Below are 25,303 nucleotides of genomic sequence, written 5' to 3' on the forward strand. Positions count from 1 at the left end.
TTTGGACCTACGTGTGTTCTTCCTTGTGTTGTATTTTTCGTGTATGGATATCAAGTGTATGTTTCTACGTGTTACATGTAATTACTATAATAAGGTTAAAATAACATAATTATGGTTAAAAGGAAGTTGACTTGGGATGGGTTAACAAAAGAAATGTAAGTATTTCTTCTTTCATTCTCCTTTTTTTTCAAATCACTTCACGAGCATAAACCCCGACAAGCACGTCCCAATCCTCAACGCCTTCGTGCAACTTCATCAAATAAGTACATGGTACATGATAAATTAATATTGAAATATACCTATATAGGACATGATGCTGAATAAATATATATATATATATATATATATATATAATAAGCCTATAGATATAACCTTAATGATGACTGTTACATGAATACTATAATGAAGAGAGAAATAAACCAATATAAGCTCGAATGATGGAGAATTATATTGAGGCAATGTCAGATGTCTACAGATGCCAACCTGTATCCATCTTAGGGATGGTCTGACGACTAAATGAAGAAGAGCCAACCCACAAAAAACATATAAACCTACCCACTGTAAGTACGACCACGAAGACACACAGAGATGTGGTTAACAAAAATAAGTTATACTAAGGAAACCCCATAAAGTTTTATAGAAGACAAAAAGAAAAACGATGCACATGAAATTCATGGCGAAATGTGATCGTAGGTTTTAAGGTAAAACTTCAATGTTGTTCCAATAACAACAAAAGGAATACTCTAATAAACGTGTATATTACTCTAATATCTCCTAACATATCTCTAAATTCAAACTGACTTCTTCGAAGTGCTAATGGTAATATTTCTCTAATAAACTCAACAACTTTCGCTCATCTAAATAACCATGTCGTATATACCACAAGACATTTTCGTCAACGAAACTAGAATGTACTCTCACTTCTCGATCTTCATTATTGATGCTACACAATTGATCTTCTTTACTTTCCTCTTCTTCTTCGTTCATGTAATCTCCGTTGGCTTCCTTTTCGGCTCTCTCTAAAATGTCACTGAACTGCTCTTCATCCACACGCTTCTTCAGAATTTCTAGCCACTTTTTTCTAGTAGCTGGTGTTGGTCTCCACAGCTTCATTCTAGAAACATTCTGAAATCCGATATATTTGCCACTTTGCGGATCCAATACTTCAAACACATTTTCACCAACTTGTTTCCACAGTAAGTAAGGTCCACGGTACACTTCACACAGTTTGGCTATACGTTTGTCTACCAAGCTACTAATATTATACTGACGTAAGAAAACTAAATCCCCTTCACACAAAGTTCTTCGAGCTCTCTGATGAACGTTCAACTTTTCGTTGCGTTGCTGAATGATTTTCTTTTGCCGTAAGTCAGCCATTATTAATTTTCCATTCCAATCTATACCTTCTTGCTCATCAACTGTTTCGTTGTTTTTCACAATTCCAAAATATGACAGTGTAAATTCTTCTGGCTTGATGTTAAGATGTAATTCTGCAGGCGGTATTCCCAAACTGACACTAATAGTATAGTTCAACAACAAACAAGCTTGCACAATATATTCTGGCCATGAGGAATGAGAATCGCGGCACAACACACGCAAAATTCTCTCTAAATCAGCATGGAATCTTTCGATAACATTTCCTTGTGCGTGATAAGGCGTAGTATAATGTATTTTGATGTTATATGCTTCCATAGCTTGTACGAATTCCTTGCCAATAAACTGTGGTCCATTATCTACTAAGATGTTCATGAAAATACCAAGATGAAGCATGTATGACTCAGTAAGACATTTTGCTACACTTGCACTTGTTGCACGACGAAGTGGATATGCTACTAAATAACGTGAGTATACATCACACACTGTTAACAGGTAAGTTTCGCCATGTTTACCTCGAGGTAGAGGACCAACTAAATCTGCTGAAACCAAATAGCGTATGTTTTTCGCTGGCACTGATTGCATTAAACACTTCACTGGGTGATGGTCTACCTTCGTCCTCATGCAGACCTCACAATCAAGAATGTACGATTTAATGTCACTACGCATTGTTTTCCAATAAAACATACGGGAAATGATATTAAACACTTTCATAAATCCAAAGTGACCGTAATGATCATGATAGCCAATTAAAATATTTCTCACTAAACATGGAGGTACACACAATTTTAATCTGTCTGGGAAGTGAAAATCTCTCACCATCAGAATACCATTTTCCAAAGTGTAATTTTGTTTCCAATTTCGAGCACTACTACGAAAAAAATTCTTATTTGCACTGCTTTCACTTTCACTTATATTACCTTGTAAGTAACTGATAATAGGACGGTACTCGTCACATTCCCATTGTAATTTCGCAATTGTAGACGGATCTAAATCGAACACTTCTGACTGAACAGCCTGTATAGGATTCACATTCACCATTAGATCTTCCTGTGTTGGTAACATACGAGATAAACAATCACTTAGTGTGTTAGTCTTGCCTTTGATGAATTCTATTTCATAATCGTAAGATTGAAGTTCTAAAGACCACCTCATAAGTCTTGCATTCCAATTACGCATACGTTTTAACTGCACTAAGCTTTTATGATCTGTTCGTATGTATATTTTGCTCCTTTAAGCCAAACATGCCACTTACGAATACACCACACAAATGCAAGACACTCAAGCTCAATTATGGCATAGTTCTGTTCGTGTTTATTAAGAGTACGGCTTGCATATTCTAATACACACTTCTGACCGTCAATAATTTGATAACACACACAAGCCAACCCGAGTTTGCTCGCGTCACTTTCGAGATAAAACGGCTTATCGAACTGTGGATGGTGTAACTTCACATCTTTCACTAATTCAGCCTTTAATGATTCAAATGCCTTTTGGTGTTCTTCTTCCCACTTCCATTTCTTTTCCTTCCCTAAAAGTTCATAAAGGGGTTTAGCGATAACAGCATGACCTTTGATTGTTCGCGAATGCCACTGAACAGCACCAAGAAATGAGCGTAACATTTTTAAATTTTTGGGCACTGGTAACTTCTCGATTGCTTCAGCTGATTTCGGATCCTTTCGTATGCCTTCTGAAGATACATAATAGCCTAAATAGTTAATTTCACTTACACCAAAAATGCACTTCGATAAATTTAGCGTCATGTTCGCATCACTTAACAAACTAAGCACTTCATCTAACTGCTGTAAGAATTCTGGTACGCTTGTACAACCAAGAGCTACATCGTCCATATACCTGATTAATTTCTCTTGTAGCGGTAAAGGGAACACTTTATTCAAGCACAATTGCAGTACAGACAATCCATTTTTCACACCGAACACCATGCGTGTGTACTCATATAACGTTCCTTCAAACAAGAAGGCTAAGTATGGCATAGAATCTTCTGTAATTCCACATTGTTGATACGAACTAGTAAAATCAAGAGTACCTAGCACACGTTTTCCACTAAATTTAGCAAAGAGGTCGGACAACTTTTCTACACGTAGAGCTGGATTCTTAATGTGCACATTCAATGCTCTACAATCTGTTACTATTCTTAACGCTCCACTCTTTTTCAATACTACGTGCAACGGTAATAGATGACATGAAGAACTAGGTCTAATTACACCCCACTTTAACAATTTTCGGATCTCATCACGCACTCCTTCCTTATATTTGTGCGGGATATCGTAAGGACGAGCAACGATGGGTTCATTTGTATCCACTTCTAATCGGTACTGAAATTTATTGCACAGGCCAGGAAAACGGGCGAACACTCTTCTATGTTTCATTAACAACTGAAATAATTCTTCTTTCTCGTTTTCACTAAACAGCGTAGCGCGTGTAACTGCATCCCTTATTTCATCTACTGTGAAATATAGATCCGGTGGGAAGTCCTCCACTAAGTCACTAGCTTCATTTTTCTTTAAAGGCTCGGCGCACCCACTGCGGAACACATTTGCCGTTCTCGCATAAAACTCATTAAGATCCCTTATCTCGGACAACACAACAATAGGGGCTACCTGGCACTTAACTTCACTTACATTAGCTACAATGACATTTTCACTATTTCTCTGTATTAAAGGCACTTCACCACTAATTCCTTGAAATTCAACACGCAAGTTACTTCGCTTAAAATCGATGACACTGTTTAATTTCTCGAGAAAGTTTGCACCGAGTATTACGTCTTCGTGCAGTTCTGGTAACACAAGAAACTCAACTGGCACTTCCACGTTTTCAATTCGTACCGATAAAATAACCCTTCCTTTCACGTTCTTTTTCTTTCTCCCTAGAAAATCGCACAAAACGATATGCTCTCCTTTCTGCAAATGCACATTTGCTACACACTTTGTTACTTCTCGAAAAATATTGTACCGTAATAGGCACAGTTCTGATCCACTATCTAACAGACAGATTTTGGGTTGATCGTTTAACAAAATTTTTACTCTCATTGTATTATGACCTAATTCGCATTTGATCACTTCTTCATTATCATTACTTATATCATCTTCTGCTTGTAAATCTTTCTCGTTGCACATATGTGGAAAAGTAATCCGGTTTACACTACTGAAATCCCTCCCCTTTGCAGCGACCAAGTGGGAGGGCGCTACTAGTTTAAAGGCACAGAACTTTGCGGGTAAAAACCACTTTGTTGGTTAGTGAACTGTCTTTGTTGACTATTTCCACTGTTCACATTAGGACCTCTATTAAACGTAGGAAACCAACTATTATTTTGATTCGGGCTACCTTGAGAAGTTGACGCACTACCTTGGTTTTCATTTGCCCTTGCACCTTGCGTTTCATTTCGATTTTCATTTGCACTCGTGTTTTGTCGACCATTGCCTTGCGACTGCTTACCACCGTTCGAATTATTATTATTTCTGTTAAAATTACCTCGTCGTCCACGTCTATGAAATTTCCTTTTCCACCCCTGTTTGAAATTCGAGCGCGCACTATTATCACTGTTTACTTCACTACCGTGTTCTACTTTCACATTGTTCACGCTAACACCTGCACCACCTTGCTGTTTCTGCTTATTACGCTGATTGTCGTACATATTAGTAATTCCTGACAATCCTTCAATGGACTGCACACTCGCAAGGAACTGATTTATGTTATCAGGCATAGAGCCCATCATAGCTAATTGGTACCGCTTGGGCAGGAGAGTGATGATGTGTGACAACGTAATGGTTGAATTTTCATACTCTTCCAGAGCTTGAATTTGACTAAAACGCTCTGTCACAAAATCAACAACACTACTATAACGTTTTGGATCAAACGGAATAGATCGCAAGTTGCGCAGACGCGTGGCTTTCACTAAGGGACTCTCAAATGCATTCTGAAACTCTATCACAAATTCTTGAAAAGTTTGACACTTCTTACCGTGTAAATCGTACCACTTAAGTGCACTGTCTTTAAGAATCAATGGCATGATCGTCAAATATTCACTTTGAGGCACTCGGGCGAACGACATTTCTCTACCGAAATTTTCTAAAAATGCACTTGCACTTTCCTTCATCATATCACTTGAAAATGTAGAGAGTTGCTTAATGTCTGCTAATCGCAACGAACAACGCCTTGCTTTCACTTCACTATTTCTTGCACGCTTAATACGCGGACTTTCTATTTCGGTTTTGATTCTTGACACGGTTCTTCTTATTACGTCACTTTCCACCTCTGTATCAGACGCCGTTTGAGACTCACTGCTCGATTTCCTCTCGCGCTTCACACTGTGCACGGAACCTGTGTTTCTTTGTGACATATTACTTCCAGTATCATGGTGCTCATTTGCTAATTCTATACGCTGCACACGCTCTGATAATCGCTCCACATCTTGCTTGGTTTGTTCACTTAATTCACTGGCGCGGAGACACGTTTCAAAACACTGCTGGTTAAATTTACTCTGTTCGTGGCTAGAGATGTGGGTCGGGTAAATACCCAGTGGGTAGGTAAATAAAAATGGGTATTTACCCATTTTGTATTTACCTACCCAAAAAATGGGTATTTTACCAAAATTCAATTATTATGAAGTTTTAAGAATTGTTAACCATACCGGTGACGTTTCTTCTGTATTTTATTAGTTATTGAAATTGTTACAAGTATTACACTACGAATATTTTACACTAAAATGCATAACATATGGAAGAAGAAAGGTCGTGTGTGGCAGTTCTTTTAAGCCAAAAACAAAGGTGTTGTTTGTAAGTTCTGTAATAAAGAATATAAAATTGAGAATATCAGTAAAATGACAAATTATTTGAAAAAGTGTTTCAAGTCCCACGCTCATATGAAACGGCTTCAAGAACCAACACTAAGCAGTACTTTTCCGAATATCGTCGCAAGTACATCATCTGCGAAAGAAATAGCTGAATTATTAGAAATATACATTCTGATGTTTCAGTGTCAAAGAAAGCCCTGCAACTCTATCGCTGTTCATGTACAAATATAACTACTAGTTCTTATTCAAGTAAATCATTGGGTTCTTTGTCACTATTTATGAACCACATTGATGCAGTCACAAACGTAAAATGCAAACAGTTTAGTATAGCTTAATTTAGTAAAGTGGATATTAACCCTTACGGTACCAAGCGGATGTTCGTCGAACCCACAACCAATTGAAGTCTGACTTCTGCTTCTCTGCCCGAACAAAAAATTCAGCATTGTCAGAAGAAATGTTAAGAACATTATTCAACTGCATTTCTCTCTCAGTGGCTACTGTGGTTTACCGTGCACAACCCTACAAATAGGAGTGGTTCATGAACTCCTCTCCCCGCTTGATAAGGCATGCATTTGAGAGTGCCTGGAACTTCAGTGTAAGCTGTCATATAAAAAATTACATATACCTACAGGGCAGTGTCCAATCGAAGTAATAACACCTCAGCTGGGAAGAGAACAACCATCAACAACAATATAATTTAATAAAACCTTTGAATGAAATCAAAAAGAAACATTTCATCCAAGAAATATAAGAAAATGTAATGCAAAACGGTTCTTATATATAGGTTCTATACCGCTACGGACACCACAACAAATATTACATTACATTACATTTCTTGTTGATGTTTATTCTGTTCACAGCTGAGGTGATTTTACCTCGATTGGGCACTATAAGTATACCTGATAGATAACATTCATTTTATTACATAACAGCTCACATTGAAGCTTCAGGTACCATCAAATGCGGTACTTATGGGAAAACTAATGGCAATTTGAATCTCATACTCATACTCAAGATGTTAGATTCATTCGAAATAGACACCAATATCAATAGTTTCACTTTGACGCAAAATGGGGATGGGAGTGCCACAGGCCACCAAAGGGAGCCTTGGCGATTTTGTGGTCTTTCGAGCGTGATTTCTCTTTCATTCATGAGTAAAAATGCAAAAATAATAACCAATTGAGCCCGTTCAGTGCGGTGCAGGTTTGCAGGCAGCTTCGACTATAGTGCACCCACGATACACTTGTGGATATTATATGTTATTCTAGGGTTAAAGCGGCATCCAAAACCTATTATTTTTTTCATAATTTTTCTTGAAGAACTTCATAGAGAAGATCAAAATATTGAATCAAATTTTTGGAAAGAGGGAAATTTGGGAGGTTAGCTGCTACATTTTACAGACGAAAGCCCTCGTGTACACCTATACTACATCCAAGTTTGAACAACATCAAGCCAATCTTGAGAAATAATTCACACTACTTTTCCGATTTTACGTCATTGCTCACGAAAAAGTCAGAGTTGTGAATCAGACTCAGAGTTGAAGCATGAGAGATTAATGTCTTCTGGAGTACCTACAGGGAGACTCACTTGTCGTCTCAAGACTGATCTGGGGCCATTTTATTACACATATCCACCCACGCCCTTTCTTCTCTAAGGTCTGAACGGCTTTTAAACTTGGATTAGTTTAATCAAAACCTAAAAAATGAAGAAATCATAGTATCACTTCAAGGTTTAGATTAGGTGATTAGGTTGTATACATAGAAATCGTATATAAGCCTTATTTGCTGAATCTTTGGAAGACAGTCTCAGTTTTAAATGTAAAGTTTGCGATAATTCCGAATTGTGAGATGATTCCGACTGTGATCTTAGGGTTCATTCAGAGTAAAATGGTAAAATTTGTGGTCGTTTTATAGTACCCCGAATATGGTAGAGGTTAATTGCTGTTCTATACTGAATAATTTTAAAGTATAAATATTAGCTTCACTGAGTTACTATACGGCTTAACGTTGTTATCACATTATTATTTTAAATATGCTATTCCAATTAGTACTTAAAGCAATATACTAGTGTTAAACTCCATTTAGTGAACACTTCTAAAAATCAGGAATTAATTATTTAAGTGTTTTTACTAAGTGTTATTCCTTATTTTATGGATAATTTTTCTTTCAACGGCATATTTAGTAAATAATTTGATCAACCAATTTATTAAATTTAGTTACTTTGATTATTCTGCAACTTTCGTAATCAAGCAATTACTTTTACAGAATGGCAAATTCGGTAAATGTGTAATTTGTTTAATTTCTAAGTATTTTTTAAGGTTATTACTAAAGCCGAGTTTCTTTACTTGGATATATCAACAACCTAGTTTCTTAAACAGATTGAATTTATTAATTCAGTAAATCAGGAGTAAAACATAAGAAATTTATTGGTCCAATTCTTTGCATAATTGACAATTCAGTACATCTCACTGCCTATAGATAAAATACAAATATTATTTTGCGTGAAGAAAAGTAAACAGCTGTATCTGGAATATCAGTTCAGTTTTTTAATTATAAAAAAAGTCGTTTTCATCAGTACTATTAAATTTTTTAAGGTATAAAATTGTAGTAAACTTAGATTCTTAAAACAGGAAGTAATTATTAAATAATTCATTTTCCGTCATTAATAACTTTGGTAAACCAAAAAAAAAAAAAAAAAAAAAACGTGGTTATTCATTTCAGTAATAGAGATCTGCTGTTATTTAAATAGTTTAGTTAGCATGCTCATCGGTGACTTGAAAAAAGGGAGAAGGTATTGGAAGATAAAAGAAGATGCACCAGATCGAGAAAAATGAAGAAAGCAGTTTCATCAGACGCGAACTTAAATAAGAACTATTCGTGTTATTAATACCTGGAGCTGCTGACAGGCAGAATACTTCATAATAGTATATGATTGGTTTGGTGACAACTGACTTCACTTTCGTTAGTCATCGTGGGTTAAATTCCAAAGTTGGGCGTCCGTTTACAGCAAAATTTTTTAAAATTTACAGGAAAGATATGGATAATTTGATCGTTTGTGTGCTTGATAATATAAACGAGTCTCGAAAAATCTGTTTATTTGTTATATATAAGCGGTTATAAACATGGGACTATACGGCGAGCGGAGGGAACTACTTGGCGCAAGATAACCGAACAGTTGTATTGTGGGAAAGAAATTAGCATTTATATTATCAACATGGCGAATGTACAAGGGCAATGAACTAACAGTTTTAACATTTGTGAAGCAATACGTTGATAACAAGCAAAATCTTTTAAAAGTTTGGGAAGAGCACGGATTAATGAACCTGATAACAAATTGCAGAAAGTGTGGAAAGGAGGTAACAGCGAAAAAAACGTGGCGAAAGCGGACGCCCAACTTCGGAATAAATGCCGTCATGGTTATGTTCTGTCACAAACTTTATATTTTCCTCTTGGTTTGGTCCACTATCGAATTCTACCGTGTAACTGATTGGACGCCTCAGGGGCACACTAAGGTAAGAATTCACGGGGTAGAATGGACATTTATTTTCCACCAAGAGTAATAGAAGGAAATTTAGTGTAAGTAGAAAGAAAAATAATGGTAAGTAGCTAGTAAATCAGAACTGTGTTACTTAATAAATATCAAATTCATTCTTTAATTACTAAAAAAATAATTAGTTACATGGTTATTTAGTATTCCTGTTGCATGTGATACAAATGATCATTATATTTTTCATTGACATCGATAAAATCCGTTAATGGATAATTGAAACATAAAATACCCACTAAAATACCCGTTTTGGGTAAATACCCGGGTATTTACCCTGGGTATTTACCCGCTGATATAAATACCCAGGTATTTTACATCCCTATTCGTGGCACACTTGAATACACTCTTGCACTGCTATACCGTATTCACCTTGTTTAGTCTCGCACTTCTGAATTCTGCTTTCACGGTACTTGTCGAGACTTTCGACCAAACGCAACCTTTTTTCATAATCATCCACTCTATTGTGACATTCATTTAATTGACGTTGTTGGTCGTTTACTTGGCGCGTATTTTCTTCAACTGTGCCTCGAATATCATGCACGGCCCCTGCTAATTCACGCACACTTCTACGTATCTCTTCACTCGTATTAAAACACTTTAATTCCACTGCTTCAATTCGTTCTATCAATTCATGCCGCACTGCACTAATACACTTATTCACATTGTTAATTTCACCTGACAAATCATCTTTACATTGGGATATGTTTTCACGACACTCGCTACGTAATTCATTGATATCGTCTTGCATTTTCTGTTGGTTTACATTTATCGCCTCAACGCTTTCACTCACACGCTTTTGATTATCACTCAATTCATTTTGGCTTTCATTCAACTTATTCTGATTTTCTTTAATTTCGTTAATTGATGCGCTCAGTTCTCTTTGCATTGCGAGGAGAACTGTTCTAAGATCACCCTCAGCCATGATGTTGCAAATATAAGAAACTCGCTAACACAAATAATTGACTAATTTCTGCAAAAATCTAAGAATGCAAATAATAAAAATATTCTAATTTAGACAGGATTTAGGCTTCAATATGCAAGGATGAATGCACTGGACAAGGATACAATGACACGAATTTCATGTACTTATTGACTCTCTGAGATGGCGGCAAAAATTACGCAGCAAATTTTGAACATCAAGAATACCTAGGCCTATGTTCGTAGACACACAAAACCGAACATTTATACAAAAAGAAAGGTTCCAGCTTCGACACATTTATCCCGACACCATTTAATAACGTTTACTCCATAGGATGGTGGTCCAGATAGAGCAAGCATTATATTTGATAGTCGTAAATAGAACGTTTGCTCGAGCGTTGACGATGAAACAAGTAATTATATGAAAAGACTCCCTTCAACGCCAACTACACGTAAGCAAAAATTCTACGTACAACCTTTAGAGACACAAAAGATTCAGCATCATATTTCCGAAAATTAACAAATTACACAAATAATAAGTAAAAAGTAAATTTTGCACCATGTACTCAAATAGACAGCCACGAGGCATAGGAGATGACATGCACAATCGCAGAAAATACTCGTCAATCGATTCGGAAATTTTAATTATATTGATACTTACATAGCTTTAAACTAGGAGATAACAATTAAGATAATAATATATATAGATGTTTCTTATATTGTGAAAAATAATTCGATTCGGCTATGTACAGAACATGATTACACAGTGTCTTGTTGCAGCAGGGTAGAATATGCTGTTACACATTCGTCTCTTCGGCGCCAAGTAAGTTGCCTCCCGCTAAATCTCTTCGGCTCTCGCTGTACGCGTGGGTTTCATGCGTTGACTGACGTAAGAGCGGACAGAACTGTGATTGGCTGAAGAAGTGCTGATCAAGGTCACACCACCCACATGCATCCGCTGAGTGAGAGAACACACACACATAGTAACGTCGTCTGCTAGGATGTGCTAGTCCTTTTAAATTAAAAAGAGAATTAAACTGCTTGAGCTGCATACAGCCAAAATAATGAATAAATGAGTTTATGACAACGGTATCGTTTCCCCCTCACCCCGCGCATTTCTTTCTTTCTTGTGTTCTTGACACCTGGTGAGGGAGTTTTGTACATTTTTATATTGACGTGTGGTTTAACACTACTTCACTTTCAAAGTTGTCTTTGCTGCTAAGAGTGCTTTCATGTTTGATCTTAACGGCATTATACCCAACTAAGACCAGAAGTTTAGTTTGTGATCAGTACAATGGCGTCAAGAGGACGGCGTTCGTGTGTTAACTCACCAAATAGTTTTTGTTATGTGTGTGGCCAGTTTGTAGTTAAAGGACAGTGTAGATCCATTACGCCATCGGTGAAACTAGCATATTATATATATTTCGGATGTCGTGTGGGAGATCAGGACAAAACTTGGGCACCCAACATAATTTGTGCGTCGTGCTACGTCACTTTACTTGCATGGGCCAAAGGGAAACGGAGGTTCATAAAATTTGCTGTACCAATGGTGTGGAGAGAACCCACCAACCATCTGGATGATTGTTATTTTTGTCTCACAGTAGTTAAGGGACATTCTAAAAAAAGCAAATACACAATAAGTTATCCCAACGTTAAATCCGCAATTAGACCTATTCCGCACGGGGATGAACTTCCACTTCCCGAGCCCCCTACCAACTGGGAAGAGATATGGCCAAAAGACTCTGATGATGATCATGACTTTGATGAACCATCGACATCAACATGTACATCCAAGGATCCAACGTTCATCCCTGACTGTGTTCGCGAGCCACATTTCATCCAGCAATGTGAACTTAATGACCTAGTCCGTGATTTGCACCCGACAAAACAAGAGGCGGAACTTCTGGGATCAAGGCTCCAGCAGTGGAACTTATTGGATGCAGAAACGAACATATCAGTGTACAGGAAAAGGCATGTTCAATTTTCAAGCTATTTCTCAATGCAAGATAATGTGTGCGTATGTACGGATATAAATGGGTTGATGGCGGAGCTAGGAATTTCTTACGTTCCAGAAGAATGGAGGTTATTTATCGACGCGTCAAAGGTCAGCCTTAAAGCTGTCCTTTTACATAATGGAAATAAAAAACCTTCTATACCACTTGCGCACTCAGTGAAGATTAAGGAATCCTATGACACCATGTCAACTTTGCTAAATCTTATAAATTACAAGGACCATTGTTGGCAAATATGTTGTGATCTCAAGGTAGTTGGTATTTTATTAGGACCGCAGTGCGGTTACACGAAGTACCAATGTTTTTATGTTTATAGGATAGCCGAGCTGATGACAAACATTATGAAGTGAAGGAATGGGAACCAAGAGTGAATTACGTACCTGGAGAATGCAACGTCAAATACGCTCCTTTGGTAGATCCTAATAAGATATTACTACCGCCACTTCATATCAAGTTAGGACTTATGAAAAACTTTGTCAAAGCCATGGACACATCTGGTGAAGGTTTCAAGTATTTGCGAGATAAGTTCCCTAACCTGAGTGATGCTAAGATTTCAGCGGGAGTGTTTATTGGTCCCCAAATTAGGAAATTAATGCTTGATGATAGCTTTGACAGCAAGTTAAACAGTGCTGAGCTAGCTGCCTGGACAGCATTTAAGTGTGTTGTGCGCAACTTTCTGGGCAATAACAAAAGCTGAGAGTTACACAGAAATCGTACAGGACATGATACAGAAATACAAAGAGTTGGGTTGTAGGATGTCTTTAAAAATCCACTTTTTGCACTCCCACCTCAGCTTCTTTCCTGCTAACCTAGGTGCTCTCAGCGACGAACAGGGGGAAAGATTCCACCAAGATATAATGGCAATGGAGAAAAGGTACCAGGGACGATGGGATCCTTCAATGATGGGGGACTATTGTTGGGGTCTTGTTAGAGAATGCAACATTTCTTACAAAAGAAGGAAGTAGTGTGCGTTTTTGTAACCCAATGGAAGTTTCATATATTGTGATAGTTTTGATTGTCTTTTCATGACCTTTTGGTACATTTGTATTATTGTTTATTGTAAATTGTCACACTTGTAAATTATATTGTATTATATTTTATATATGTGTTTGTGGTAATAAAGCAAAACGTTTTACCTCAACTTAAAAGATCTGAAAGCATTACTATAAGGTGCAATAAACAGTACACACAGTATACATACAAACATATTTATTTCTCTAGAAAGAATAAAGCGATTATTACGAAACTTGGAGGGTTTGTTAAATATGAATCAAAGTATACTTAGGTATAATTTCTATGTTAGTATATGCAAGGGGACAAGATCTTGGGGTGTAAAATAAACGAAAAGGGAAATTTTTGAGGGATTTTCCCGAAAATCCCTTTGTTACGGGAAAATCGTACGTGATGGAGAAAAACCGAGTGCATATTCGAATTCAGCGCAAAAAGTTCCTTTAAGAACAGGTATTTTCTTTTATGTAACAAAACCTTTGTTAACTAGTGTTATTATTATTATTATTATTATTATTATTATTATTATTATTATTATTATTATTATTATTATTAGTTTGTCAACTCCTCCTTTGAATACAAGTAGCCAAACACAAAATCTTTACGTGTGATATGTCTGAAATTAAATTGACGATATGCTTCAGAATACAAACATATGGAGTTTCAGAAAATATATGCTGGAGGAATTTTTTACTCTCAAAATGTGGACATATGTCTGCATAAATGCTGACTAACATTTGCTAACCCTATTCTACAATGAATAAAACGAAATAATTAAATGGTGCACGAATTATTCTCTGATTATCTATTCAACTTTTCTTTGGACGAATTTTCAATATTCATGTAACTCTGAATATCCATTACGACTCTGAAACCTAACTCTTTCTCACCAGAGTAATACATTTATTTATTAAAACTAAAACAATGTGTTACATGTTCAATAACTTAGTGCTGTCTTCCTTAGACATTCTATCTCTGAGGAAGACAACGTTAAGTTATTCTTAGTTTTAATAGATAAGTGTAATCCTCTTCTCAGGAAGTGTTATTTATTCAATATGCATCCCTTGAATTTGATTTAATTATGGTAGATATTGACGATTCTTATAAAATACATTATATAGATAGGGAAAACATGTTTCCATTTGTTGGTGATATTCGTACCTTTACATTTATTTTAAATTTGGGATGAAACAGAATCAATAATTTACAAGAACTGCATATGTACAAAATGGCCCATAATTATGTATGATGCATATGTTCAAAGATTGCGGTAAAGAAGCCGGCAAGATCATTTAAACATAAAATTGTGCGTAAACACATTACTGTCGTGCCTTTCCTTACAAGGATCTCCATGACATCCTGTTCTTCATGACATGGGTCATCAATGCACCATTCAAATCAATGCATGCCTGGAGACAAAGTGCAACGTTGTCACGAGCAGCTTGATAGACCCGTACTAGTATTCTGCGAAACATTTCTGTGATAGTTTCCCGTAGTTTGACCAAATTGTGAATGTGATGTTGATGCACTTTATCGTTTAAAATACCAGTGGGACCATTTCCTCCAAACTCGTTTGCCATCCTTCGTCTCATCTCCGCGTAATTGTTTGTTGCAAAATACAAACGCACACGCTGTTCCAGAGACAACCGTTCCGCCATCCTGTCTGGCGTACAATAACGGTTCTAAGTCCAGTGACCGTTATCTCTATACTTAGGTTACACACTGTTGTCGTATCAAAACTTTTTTCCGAGAAGTACAAATACTACAGTCAGTCAAAGATCATATACACAATTATGAGCTACTTAACTACAAATAATTGCTTAATTGGAATTGAAATTTAACAAGATGTTTCTTTTGAACGTTATTTAATATCTGCTTTGAATAAATGGCGAGGAAGAATCTATCAATAGCGCCTCTTGTAATAAGACACATCGATAAAAAGAGCAAACATTTGTTGCTACAAAATAAGGGAAGGAAACAAATGTTAGTGCATGTATACAAAATTAGTATGTTAGGCATGATTTCTTCTGTACACAGCTCATTCTAGCATTGAAATTACATATAACCAAACTAAAATCCGACCAAACCATATACTTATTATTTCTAATCTGTGTTAGAATTTCGGAAATATTTCAGCGCCTTCGTCATACTCATTGTGATGAAGGCAATATGTTAGATAAGGCATCAGACATTAATAACGTGCCTGATGAAGGTGATAATATATTGCTGAAACTGTGACACATATTATTAATAACTAACAGAATACCCGTTCTTCGCACTGGGAAAATACGTTTCACTTTGGGCATGAAGGGTTGAATTTGGATTTTAACTACATCGGAAGTGTCACTGCTCATTTCAGCCATCCCCGAAAACTGCGGATTCTACACTATTATCGGTTATTTTCGATAATTTTTATGTCTCCTCCTTCCCCTCCCCAAGTTACGAGGCTGAATTTGGATTTAAACTGCATCGAAAGTGTCACTGTTCGTCTCAGCGACCCCGAAAACTATGTTTTCTACACTAATACGGCTATTTTCGATCATTTTTATATATATATTTGCGTCCTCCTTCCTTAAGTTGCACCGTCAAAATGAGATAATAAAAACCATACCAAGCTCGAACCTCATCTATGTTGAAAATTTGATCGAGATCGGTCGGGTGGTTCAAGAGTTATTAAATCCCAAAGGTAATCATTTTCATTTTTGATAATTTTTAATTATCTACATTTTTAAATACGTAGTTCTATTTTTTTTTAAAAAAAAAAAACAACTTTATATTGTGTTGACAACATTGTTAATCGGGTGTTAGTGCAGAGTATGGCAAACAATGTCCGTTGTAGATATTTGTATGTTACAAAATTTAATCGAATTTTATCAATTAGTTTAAAAGTTATAGGGACGTTTCAAGGTAAATGGTCTACCATACGCATATATATATATATATATATATATATATATATATATATATATATATATATATATGTGTGTGTGTGGGTGTGTGTGTGTGTGTGTGTGTGTCATTAAAATATACTAATAATGATAAGGTATGTCATGTCAGTCATATTTGATACATATAATAATATTAGCTTGGACTAATCTTGGTATACGCCTATCATATAATACTTGCCGAAAGTTTCAAGGCAACTCACCGTCTTCCTCAGCAGCTCTTTATAAAAATATCAACAGCAAATTTTTCACATGACATGTCCATTGTTGGTGCATAGAAGCAACAAAAGCGTTTTGAATACATATGATGAAAGCATCCATTGGGGAACTAAGAAAGCTGAAGTCCCTCTCACTCATAACATCTAAAGAGCTACTAAGAAATACAGTATGGGGCATTATTACTATTACTGTTACTACTACTACTACTACTACTACTATTAATAATAATAATAATAATAATAATAATAATAATAATAATAATAATAATAATAATAGTAGTAGTAGTAGTAGTAGTAGTAGTTGTAGTATGAAAGACTACATACTATCTCAAGTTGTAAATTGCGTGTTTGTATTTGTTTAATATATCTTTACCGTACATTCATATGTGAGCGGCTCGGGAGAAGACAATGGTAGCGCAGTTTCAAATGAGATTGAGTTCTTAGGTGGAGTGAGTCATGATCGGACCACAGAACAGTATGTAGGAAAGTTTAATATCATAAATATATTTACATATGGCAAAGGAAGCTTGTTTAACATATGTCATTGTATTACTTTGCATGGGAATGTTCAACTTTATTTTCCAGTTTACTCGAAAGTTAGAAAATGTGGCTTACCATTGTCTTCCTCCGAGCCGGTAGTCTGGAAATGTAGTATAACGAGAATTTTCGGTGTTTAACAAATAACAGCGTAAGGGAAAAGAGAGAGTGCAATTACTGGTCTATTTCTTTTTTAATGCAGTACTTTCTATGTGTGTGAGTGTGTATCAGTAGCGCAGCTACTGAATTTTCAGGTCCTGCAGCCTATCAGTTTTTATCAAAAACAAACTAATACAAGATAAATATCTTTCGTAACTTAAATATTGGAAGCTAGTTTCAAAAGAAAATTACTTGCATAATGTTGTTATATCAGATAAGAGAAACAAAAAGTTGGAAGGGAGGGTAAAAGCAAGAATTTTTACAGGAGGATCCTAAGAAAAGTTCTTGCTGGGGATCATGTAATTAAAGTTTCTGTTGTTCGTATGAATGTGTGATAAACATTGAGATTAAGAAGGAAGTGCTAGGTGTTGCCAGAACATTCATAGTGATCTATTAAGATAATTCCTGCTATATTTGAAGCCATTTTACATTGTTAATAACAAGTAGTTAATAATAAACAATAGGAACAGTTAATAATGAGAAGAAATTTTGAGGTAAGGTCGATCGAGTATTATATATATATATATATATTGTGGTTATGCTTAAGGTTTATACTTAAAATCTTAATTGGAGAGCATTGCGAGACGTTTTTCAGTGATTTAAATATAACTATCTTTTATACTTTAGAAAAAAGAGTTAACGTATATAACATCAATTAAACCTGGTAATTTTAGGCATGAATAAAAAGATATAAGCTTTAATGTGTGATTGATTTAATGTTTTTGATTAGTTGTTATGTGGTGTTTGAGATTTGTTTTATGTGTTGAGTCATTTTTGGCAGTTGACAGAGTTTTTAAGCACATATTTCCGTTTTTAGAAAAAAGAGTTAACGTATATAACATCAATTAAACCTGGTAATTTTAGGCATGAATAAAAAGATATAAGCTTTAATGTGTGATTGATTTAATGTTTTTGATTAGTTGTTATGTGGTGTTTGAGATTTGTTTTATGTGTTGAGTCATTTTTGGCAGTTGACAGAGTTTTTAAGCACATATTTCCGTTTTTTTTATTGAAGTTGTTGTTCCACAACTCATTTACTTGAGATTTAATTTCAGCGCAAGTACTTAATATTGTGGAGATTCATAGAGAAGTTTATTATTTGATGGAATTGTTACTTTTTTGAATTTTAACTGATACAGACTATGATGTTCGGAGTTTGAAGATAAAAGTGTGATTTTAATTTTTAAGTCACATTAAGACCGCTTACGATATAATATTTGGTAACACACCATGCTATCCTTGAAATATGAGGTTCTATACTATTACTTTTGCTGAGGTAGTTATTTAAAGTGCCCGTGGTTATGACGTAAAACCACGCCATCAAAAGAGTGACCCTGAAAATTGGGCCCATATACAAGATCAAATTTGGTTCAGACGATGATATTTGTTAACGCAAGATTTATATAAAAGCAAGTTCATTATGTAAGTTAAACTGTGTTCAGCACATAAAACGAATTCGCAGACAAAATTACGTAACAATTCGTAACATTTTATAATAGATTTTTGATCTGAAATTATGTGAAGGTAATTTCTTCTTTGTTTTATTTATATTTTTTGACAATTAATATTAAATTTGCAGTTAAGATGTAAGCTGCATATATATTTGTAAATTATTCATTGCAGCTTTGGAAAATTCAAAATTTCTAATAAAACTCCAACTGACCAAAGCAGTATATATATATATATATATATATATATATATATATATATATATATATATATTAAGATTATATATTTGTGTTACAGTTTCGGCTATGTAACATACCCTTCCTCAGACACATTATGAGAGAAATATCCAATTTTGACAGCTTATATACAATCTGAATACAAGAGACGCCCACTTTCTCTTTACAAAACGTAAACTTTTAATTGGCTCTAAAAAGTAAATTTTTAATTAGTGTACTAACTTTCTTTTTTTGCGCACCTGTTATGAAACTCTAAATTAGGTGTTTGTCACTTACACTTTCTATTCGGTATTGCTCATCTGCTGTTATCCATAGTACACCTGCTCCAAAGGCTCGTGTTGATCCCTTTAATTCTTTCTTTCTATTTTGTCTATTATATTTTCCCATATATATAAAATATATAAAAGTGGAAATGAGAAAAATCTTCGGTCAGAATAGAACATAATTTTTTCGAAGCAACAAACTTGGAGTTATCATACTTTAATCATACACATTTATGTGCTATTCTTTTTTCTTCTTTCTTTTAAGATGTTTCATGTATTCGTCTTCTCTTATGGTTTGAAATGATTCGCTTCAGGTTTCTTTTTTTGTGTGATATTTTTCTTTTTCTTCCTTTTGGGACGTTTAGTATATTCGTATTTACTTGTGATTTAATATGATTCACAGATGAGGATTCAGATTTATTACCGTAACTTACATTCTTCAGATTTCTGTATGATGGTTTTCTTTTTCTTAATTGCTGTCTCTATACCAGCTCGGTATTATATGTAAATATGAGTGCATCGTATTGAACATTTAATCATCTTTTTTTTTTCTTTCTCTACAAAATGTACATTTAATTAGATAAAGAATGTTTAATGAACTTGAAACATTTGTGTTAATAGACGTTTAAAATAGACAAAAGGTGTTAAACACCTATTAAATGTTTATAAAAGTAAGCTTAAAATGTTTAAATATTTACAGTAGAGCGTCGATTATCCGAACGTCGGTCAACCGAACGACCGCTTAACCGAACTGTGTACTCGCTCGCACCTGTTACTCTCCCACCCTACCGTCCATCATCCCCCTCACTCCCAAACCAAATTTCCCACAGTAGTCGCCGCACTGAGCCACCGCTAGCGGAACATTGCTTCTAATGGGGCCTTCATAAGGCGTTGCTGACCGGCCAAGCCGCCAGTCGCTGTGTTTCAACAATCAGCACACTTCTGTCGGTTTGGCACTGGCTGTAGAAGTACAGTCCAGTACAGTGCAGTACAGTACAGTACAGTACAGTTCGATTATCCGAACAAACCAGTTTTCCGAACACCCATGTCCCCCAATTACTTCGGATAATCGACGCTTTACTGTATTTGCAAAAACGTTTGGGATTCCGAACCTTAGTAAATACACTTTAAGAGAAACAGAAAGAGGTTTTGCTCATTTGCACTTAGATGTAATTGCGAAATATTAATGTATATTTGTTAATTTACTTATCTGTTTCAGGTGTTTGATTAATATGAGTCTGCACGTGATGTTAGCAGTAAGGGCGCCATTACGGAAAAATGAATTAAGAATTAAGTGTGTACGATATTTGAATGAAGCTGTTCAACAGCTTAGGAAGACAGAAGAGTATGTAAAGCCTTTCCATGAAATGCCAGGACCCAAATCATTCCCTTTGATAGGGACTTTATGGAAATATCTTCCAATTATAGGTAAGATGTTTTATTCTGTTTCCTTTGGGTTTTTAAAGATTATTTTTAGCCAGAACCTTTCCTGCTTTGTTTTAATCTTGTTTAATAACTTATTTTTATTAATATCTCTTTTATCGTCGAATCTTCTAAAATTTCCTCTTTTCCTTTTACTTCTTTTTCATGGAGGTAATCAATTGGAAGATTTTTCCATTCATCAAACGCTTTGAGCAGATACAGTGATACAGAAAAGTGTTTGTCGGAAAAGAGTCGTGAGACAAAGTGAGCATAGCAGAGCAACGCATGTTATGTGCGGTCATATGACCCATGAGTAAAATTCATGTATCCAGACAGACAGCGGAATATATCCCGTTGTGTCCCAACAGAACAGCAACACTGGAGGTCGTGCGATATACAACGCCAGATAAGAATTGGGGAGCAAATACATTCGTCAGAAAAATGCACTGACAGCAGAGATTTCACTCCTGGAGCTAAGTGTGCTTGGGTGCACAGGGTGTTCCAGTTATAGGAAAGTGGGCAGCAGTGACGTCGTGTCTGTCTTGAAGCAGCAATGGGAAGAAAAGTGAAGGAAACAACGGAGAAAGAAAAGAAGAATTATAGTGTAGCTTTTTAAAGATGGAAAATCGTTCATGGAAATAAGCAAAACCATTGGAAGACCAAGAACAACGCTGCAAAAGTACTTTCCCGGCACAAGAAAACACAAGAATTAGAAAAGTACTGAGAAGCGTCCGCTCCTCAAAGCTTTCGGTGACAGCAAAACAAAACATTGCGCGCGAAGTGGCCGTAAATCCGAAATTAGGAGCCAAAGTGGAACGTGATGTTGGACTGGCGGTGTGTGTGCTGAAACCATTAGAAATGTGCTTCGTGCAAGAGGATACGGAGACAAAACAGTTCGTCGAAAGCCCTATATAAGCAAGACAAATAAAAAAAGACTAGTATTCGTGAAAAAGGACAAAAATGACAGTTATGAGTTTTGAAAGAGTGTCATTTTTATCGATGAAAGTATCTTCAAGGCAGTCTTAATACTTTCAAGTCAGATAGACAGGCGATAATCTGGAGGAAGAAGAATTCAGAACTTGAGGAGAAAAAACTGAGAGCTGGCGTAAAACATAAATGCAGTTCCGCTATGGTATGAGTCTGAATGAGCTCTAATGGTATGTGATTTATGCTTCGTTGAAGAGACATTGGACCTCAAGGCATCCAACAACATTCTCAAGAACAATTTCTCTCAAGTGTGGAAAAAATGGAGGTCTCACTCCAATACGTCCTCATGCAGAATAACGGTTTCAAGTACACAGCCTCAAGTACACGGTTTTAGTTGTTATAAACAGACCTCGTTGGGTGCAAACACAACCACAATAAACTGATATCAACTCAATCGAGAATTTATGGTACTACTTGGAACAAAACATTCGGAAATATGACATCTTCATCAAAAATGACCTGAAAAGGTATTATTAGCAAAATGGGCTAAAATATCTCGCGAGACCGCAGACAACTTTGTTTACTCAAATGAGTATTAGGTATGAATGAAAGGTCTGCCTCAAGTGCGTCATTTCCAGAGGACACAGACACGAAATCTACAATATCTGGTTAATCAAATTAATCCTGATCTGCAGTCATACACTTTTGCCAGTGGAGAGAGACGTGATGAATCGACCTAAACGTAGATCACTATATCATCATCTAGGTGTTTTAAAAATCATTGTGGATTTGGTCAACTACTGCCCTGACCTTTTACATTGTCGTAGCAAGTTCATTTTTCATCGAAAGGGACAATCCGATGCAGGAAATTTTCCCGGGTTTCCCTTACACTTAAAAACTGCACACATTTAGGCGATGATTCTTGGTGGCAAGCGTCAACTCATGTAGCATCCACAAGTTGAATTTTTTTCACCGTACCGATTGCACGGAGAAGTCGAATGACGTTGGCGTGGTGAATGCCTAACTCGATTGCTATGGGCACGAACACTTCTAAGAGTATATCTCAACAATGTTCCTAAGAAGCTCATCCGAACATGATATTGGTCGATGCCCACGGATTTTATTTTGCAACGCTATGTCACCAGAACAAAGTTTGACAAATACACGGTGAAAGGTGCGTTCGTTCGCCATTCATGACCCAAGTGTACTTTTAATGTTTTATTGGAGTTCTTTATCTAATACTTTCGTACGATATTGCCCAATAGCTCAATGTTCCCTGATTGTCTGAATATACCAGCCTGTTTGCTGAACGTGTACAGAGTTTGCGACATTAGAAGCGTGACCTTAGTGCATTTCTGGGTTGTATTGTTGAGGTGAGTTTCACATCATTTCATTCACATGAACCAAATAGAAGAAAACATGTTTCGTGGGACCGTATAATGAACCGACATTTTTACATTTAAACGAATACTTTCACATTTTTAAAATTGTAACACATTATAAATTCTGCCTTCACTAAAGACTAAAGATGCTACAAATGAATGTACACTATAATTTGTTACGAGTAATACATATATATTACACACAACAATGTATATAGTATTTACAACACCAAAATATTTTGTACACGTCAATACTCTATAGATTCGATTACCCGAACGTATAGAAGACTACCTTCTTTGATGTTTGAAACAAAGGTAGAATCTCGACACGATCACTTTGTCTCACAACTTCACCAACTCTGAGATGAAATAATCACTGAAATTAACTTTGTGACAGCTGAATGCTTATTTCTAGTAATTACATTTAAAAATACAACTAAAACTAAATCTTTAATACAAAAACAACAATCAATACTTCTCTAAAGATTAAAAGTTAATACCATCTGGCATAATTATTGTGCTAGCATTTGTTAATGCTGGCTGAAAAAAAAAAGCAATGACGGGGTGGAAATTTAAATTGACGCGATTTTTGTATCTTTAGGAAGTTTTCGTCTCTGACACGATCATCAATTCGTTCTTTTCGTTTGCAGATGCAAATAGAGGGGTAAGGAAGAAGAGGACTTTATTTTGATTGCCGATTGACTTACGTGGAATTAATAATACAACCTTTAAGACTAATGTAAGTGAAAATCAAACATTCCATTTACGTTTTTATTACAGTACGTGCATAAGACAACTTTTCCGTCTGTTGCAAAGCACTTGAATTCAGACACTCAGACTCGAAGTCCAGCTTTAGATTTAGACATTTTTTCAATCTTCTTACTTTTCAAATCTAAAATCAACAATCAGCACACGCCCCTCTAAGCCACTACTCATGAAATTCACTCAACTGAGTTTATATAACAATGATTTTAGGAAGGGAGTGGACATATGGGTGGCGAATTGTTCTTTAGTTAGGAAAAATGTTTGCTGAAAACTGCCTTAAGACAGATTTTCACCACCAATGTGATTTGATAAGAAAGGATGCACCCTTTCTACATGAGAAGCGAAAGTGCGCTTAACCTTGAAGCTGATGCAAGATTACTAGGTTCAAGGAAGTTAGAAAATTAAGTTTAAACATTTGAAACACACAAAATATGAATAAATATAAAGATTTTTACTAAATGTGAAATTTTTGTCAAAATATTATGAAATATGAAAATTAAAAACATGTTATTTCGATTCTACATATAATAAAACATAAAGATTCTTGTTCCCATTGCCCTGCGAGTCATGCTTTAGAGTACGAAATTTTATATTTTCTTCTCTCTCTCTACCCATAGCATTTTCTGTGCTGTAGGTCGCAATATTCCACAAAGTTTAGCGAACTGCTTCAAGTAGAACAAAAATTTGTAATAAATTTCTGAAATCATACGCTATGCATATTTATTATTGTTATTTATATTGTGGTGATATAATTTTAGAACATCTACAAAATAAATCTTACATTTTAAGTATTGTTGCTTTAAGTCTAATTTAGATGGGGAACTGATGTTTATCAATTATCTCGTAGAATGCTCGAAAATGTTTACATAAAATGTTATTCAAAATGCACGCTGGTTTTGTTACATCAAATTATGAACGTTATTTTTTCAAAACACACTAACGAAAGTCATAAACATGTTGCTCACACATTCTAATTTCAGGTATGGTAAATGACGTCGGGCATATGACCTCCTCTATTGCGCTGGCATGCAATAACTCCATTCATGAAATTCACTATAAATGCCTGACTAACAGCCATACTGTCACGAATCATCGCAATGTTTTGCTCAGAACGACCATTACGACGACGCCCAGGACATTTAGTGTTCACAATGAACCTGTTTCAATGAACTTTTTCATAAGTCTGCGTAATGAACTTTTGAAAGTGTTGATTCATTCGGTGCCACATTTCGATCTAGAACAGCGCGAAGTCGCCTGACAGTTTCTGCATAACTTTCTCCGTTCTGGTAAAAAGTTTTCAAAATTAGCACACGTTGTGCTATAGTAAAC

The 25,303-nt window shown here is 35.6% G+C and overlaps 1 protein-coding gene across 3 annotated transcripts in view; it reads left to right on the forward strand.

The window, feature by feature from the left end:
- dib (Cytochrome P450 302a1, mitochondrial) overlaps positions 1-25,303 on the forward strand; it is a 151,764-nt gene that overhangs the window by 37,870 nt on the left and 88,591 nt on the right. For 2 of the 3 annotated variants that reach the window (XM_081759926.1, XM_081759923.1), the window contains exon 2: positions 20,698-20,906. In XM_081759926.1, the coding sequence (XP_081616052.1) occupies positions 20,711-20,906 (196 nt within the window). In that variant the 5' untranslated portion in view covers positions 20,698-20,710. Of the gene's footprint in view, positions 1-18,004; positions 18,025-20,697; positions 20,907-25,303 lie in introns of those variants that run through there. The other variant, XM_081759924.1, reaches the window with a different exon arrangement.

Source organism: Thermobia domestica, chromosome 5, assembly GCF_964235325.1.
Source record: "Thermobia domestica chromosome 5, izTheDome1.hap1.1, whole genome shotgun sequence".
Taxonomy (NCBI): domain Eukaryota; kingdom Metazoa; phylum Arthropoda; class Insecta; order Zygentoma; family Lepismatidae; genus Thermobia; species Thermobia domestica.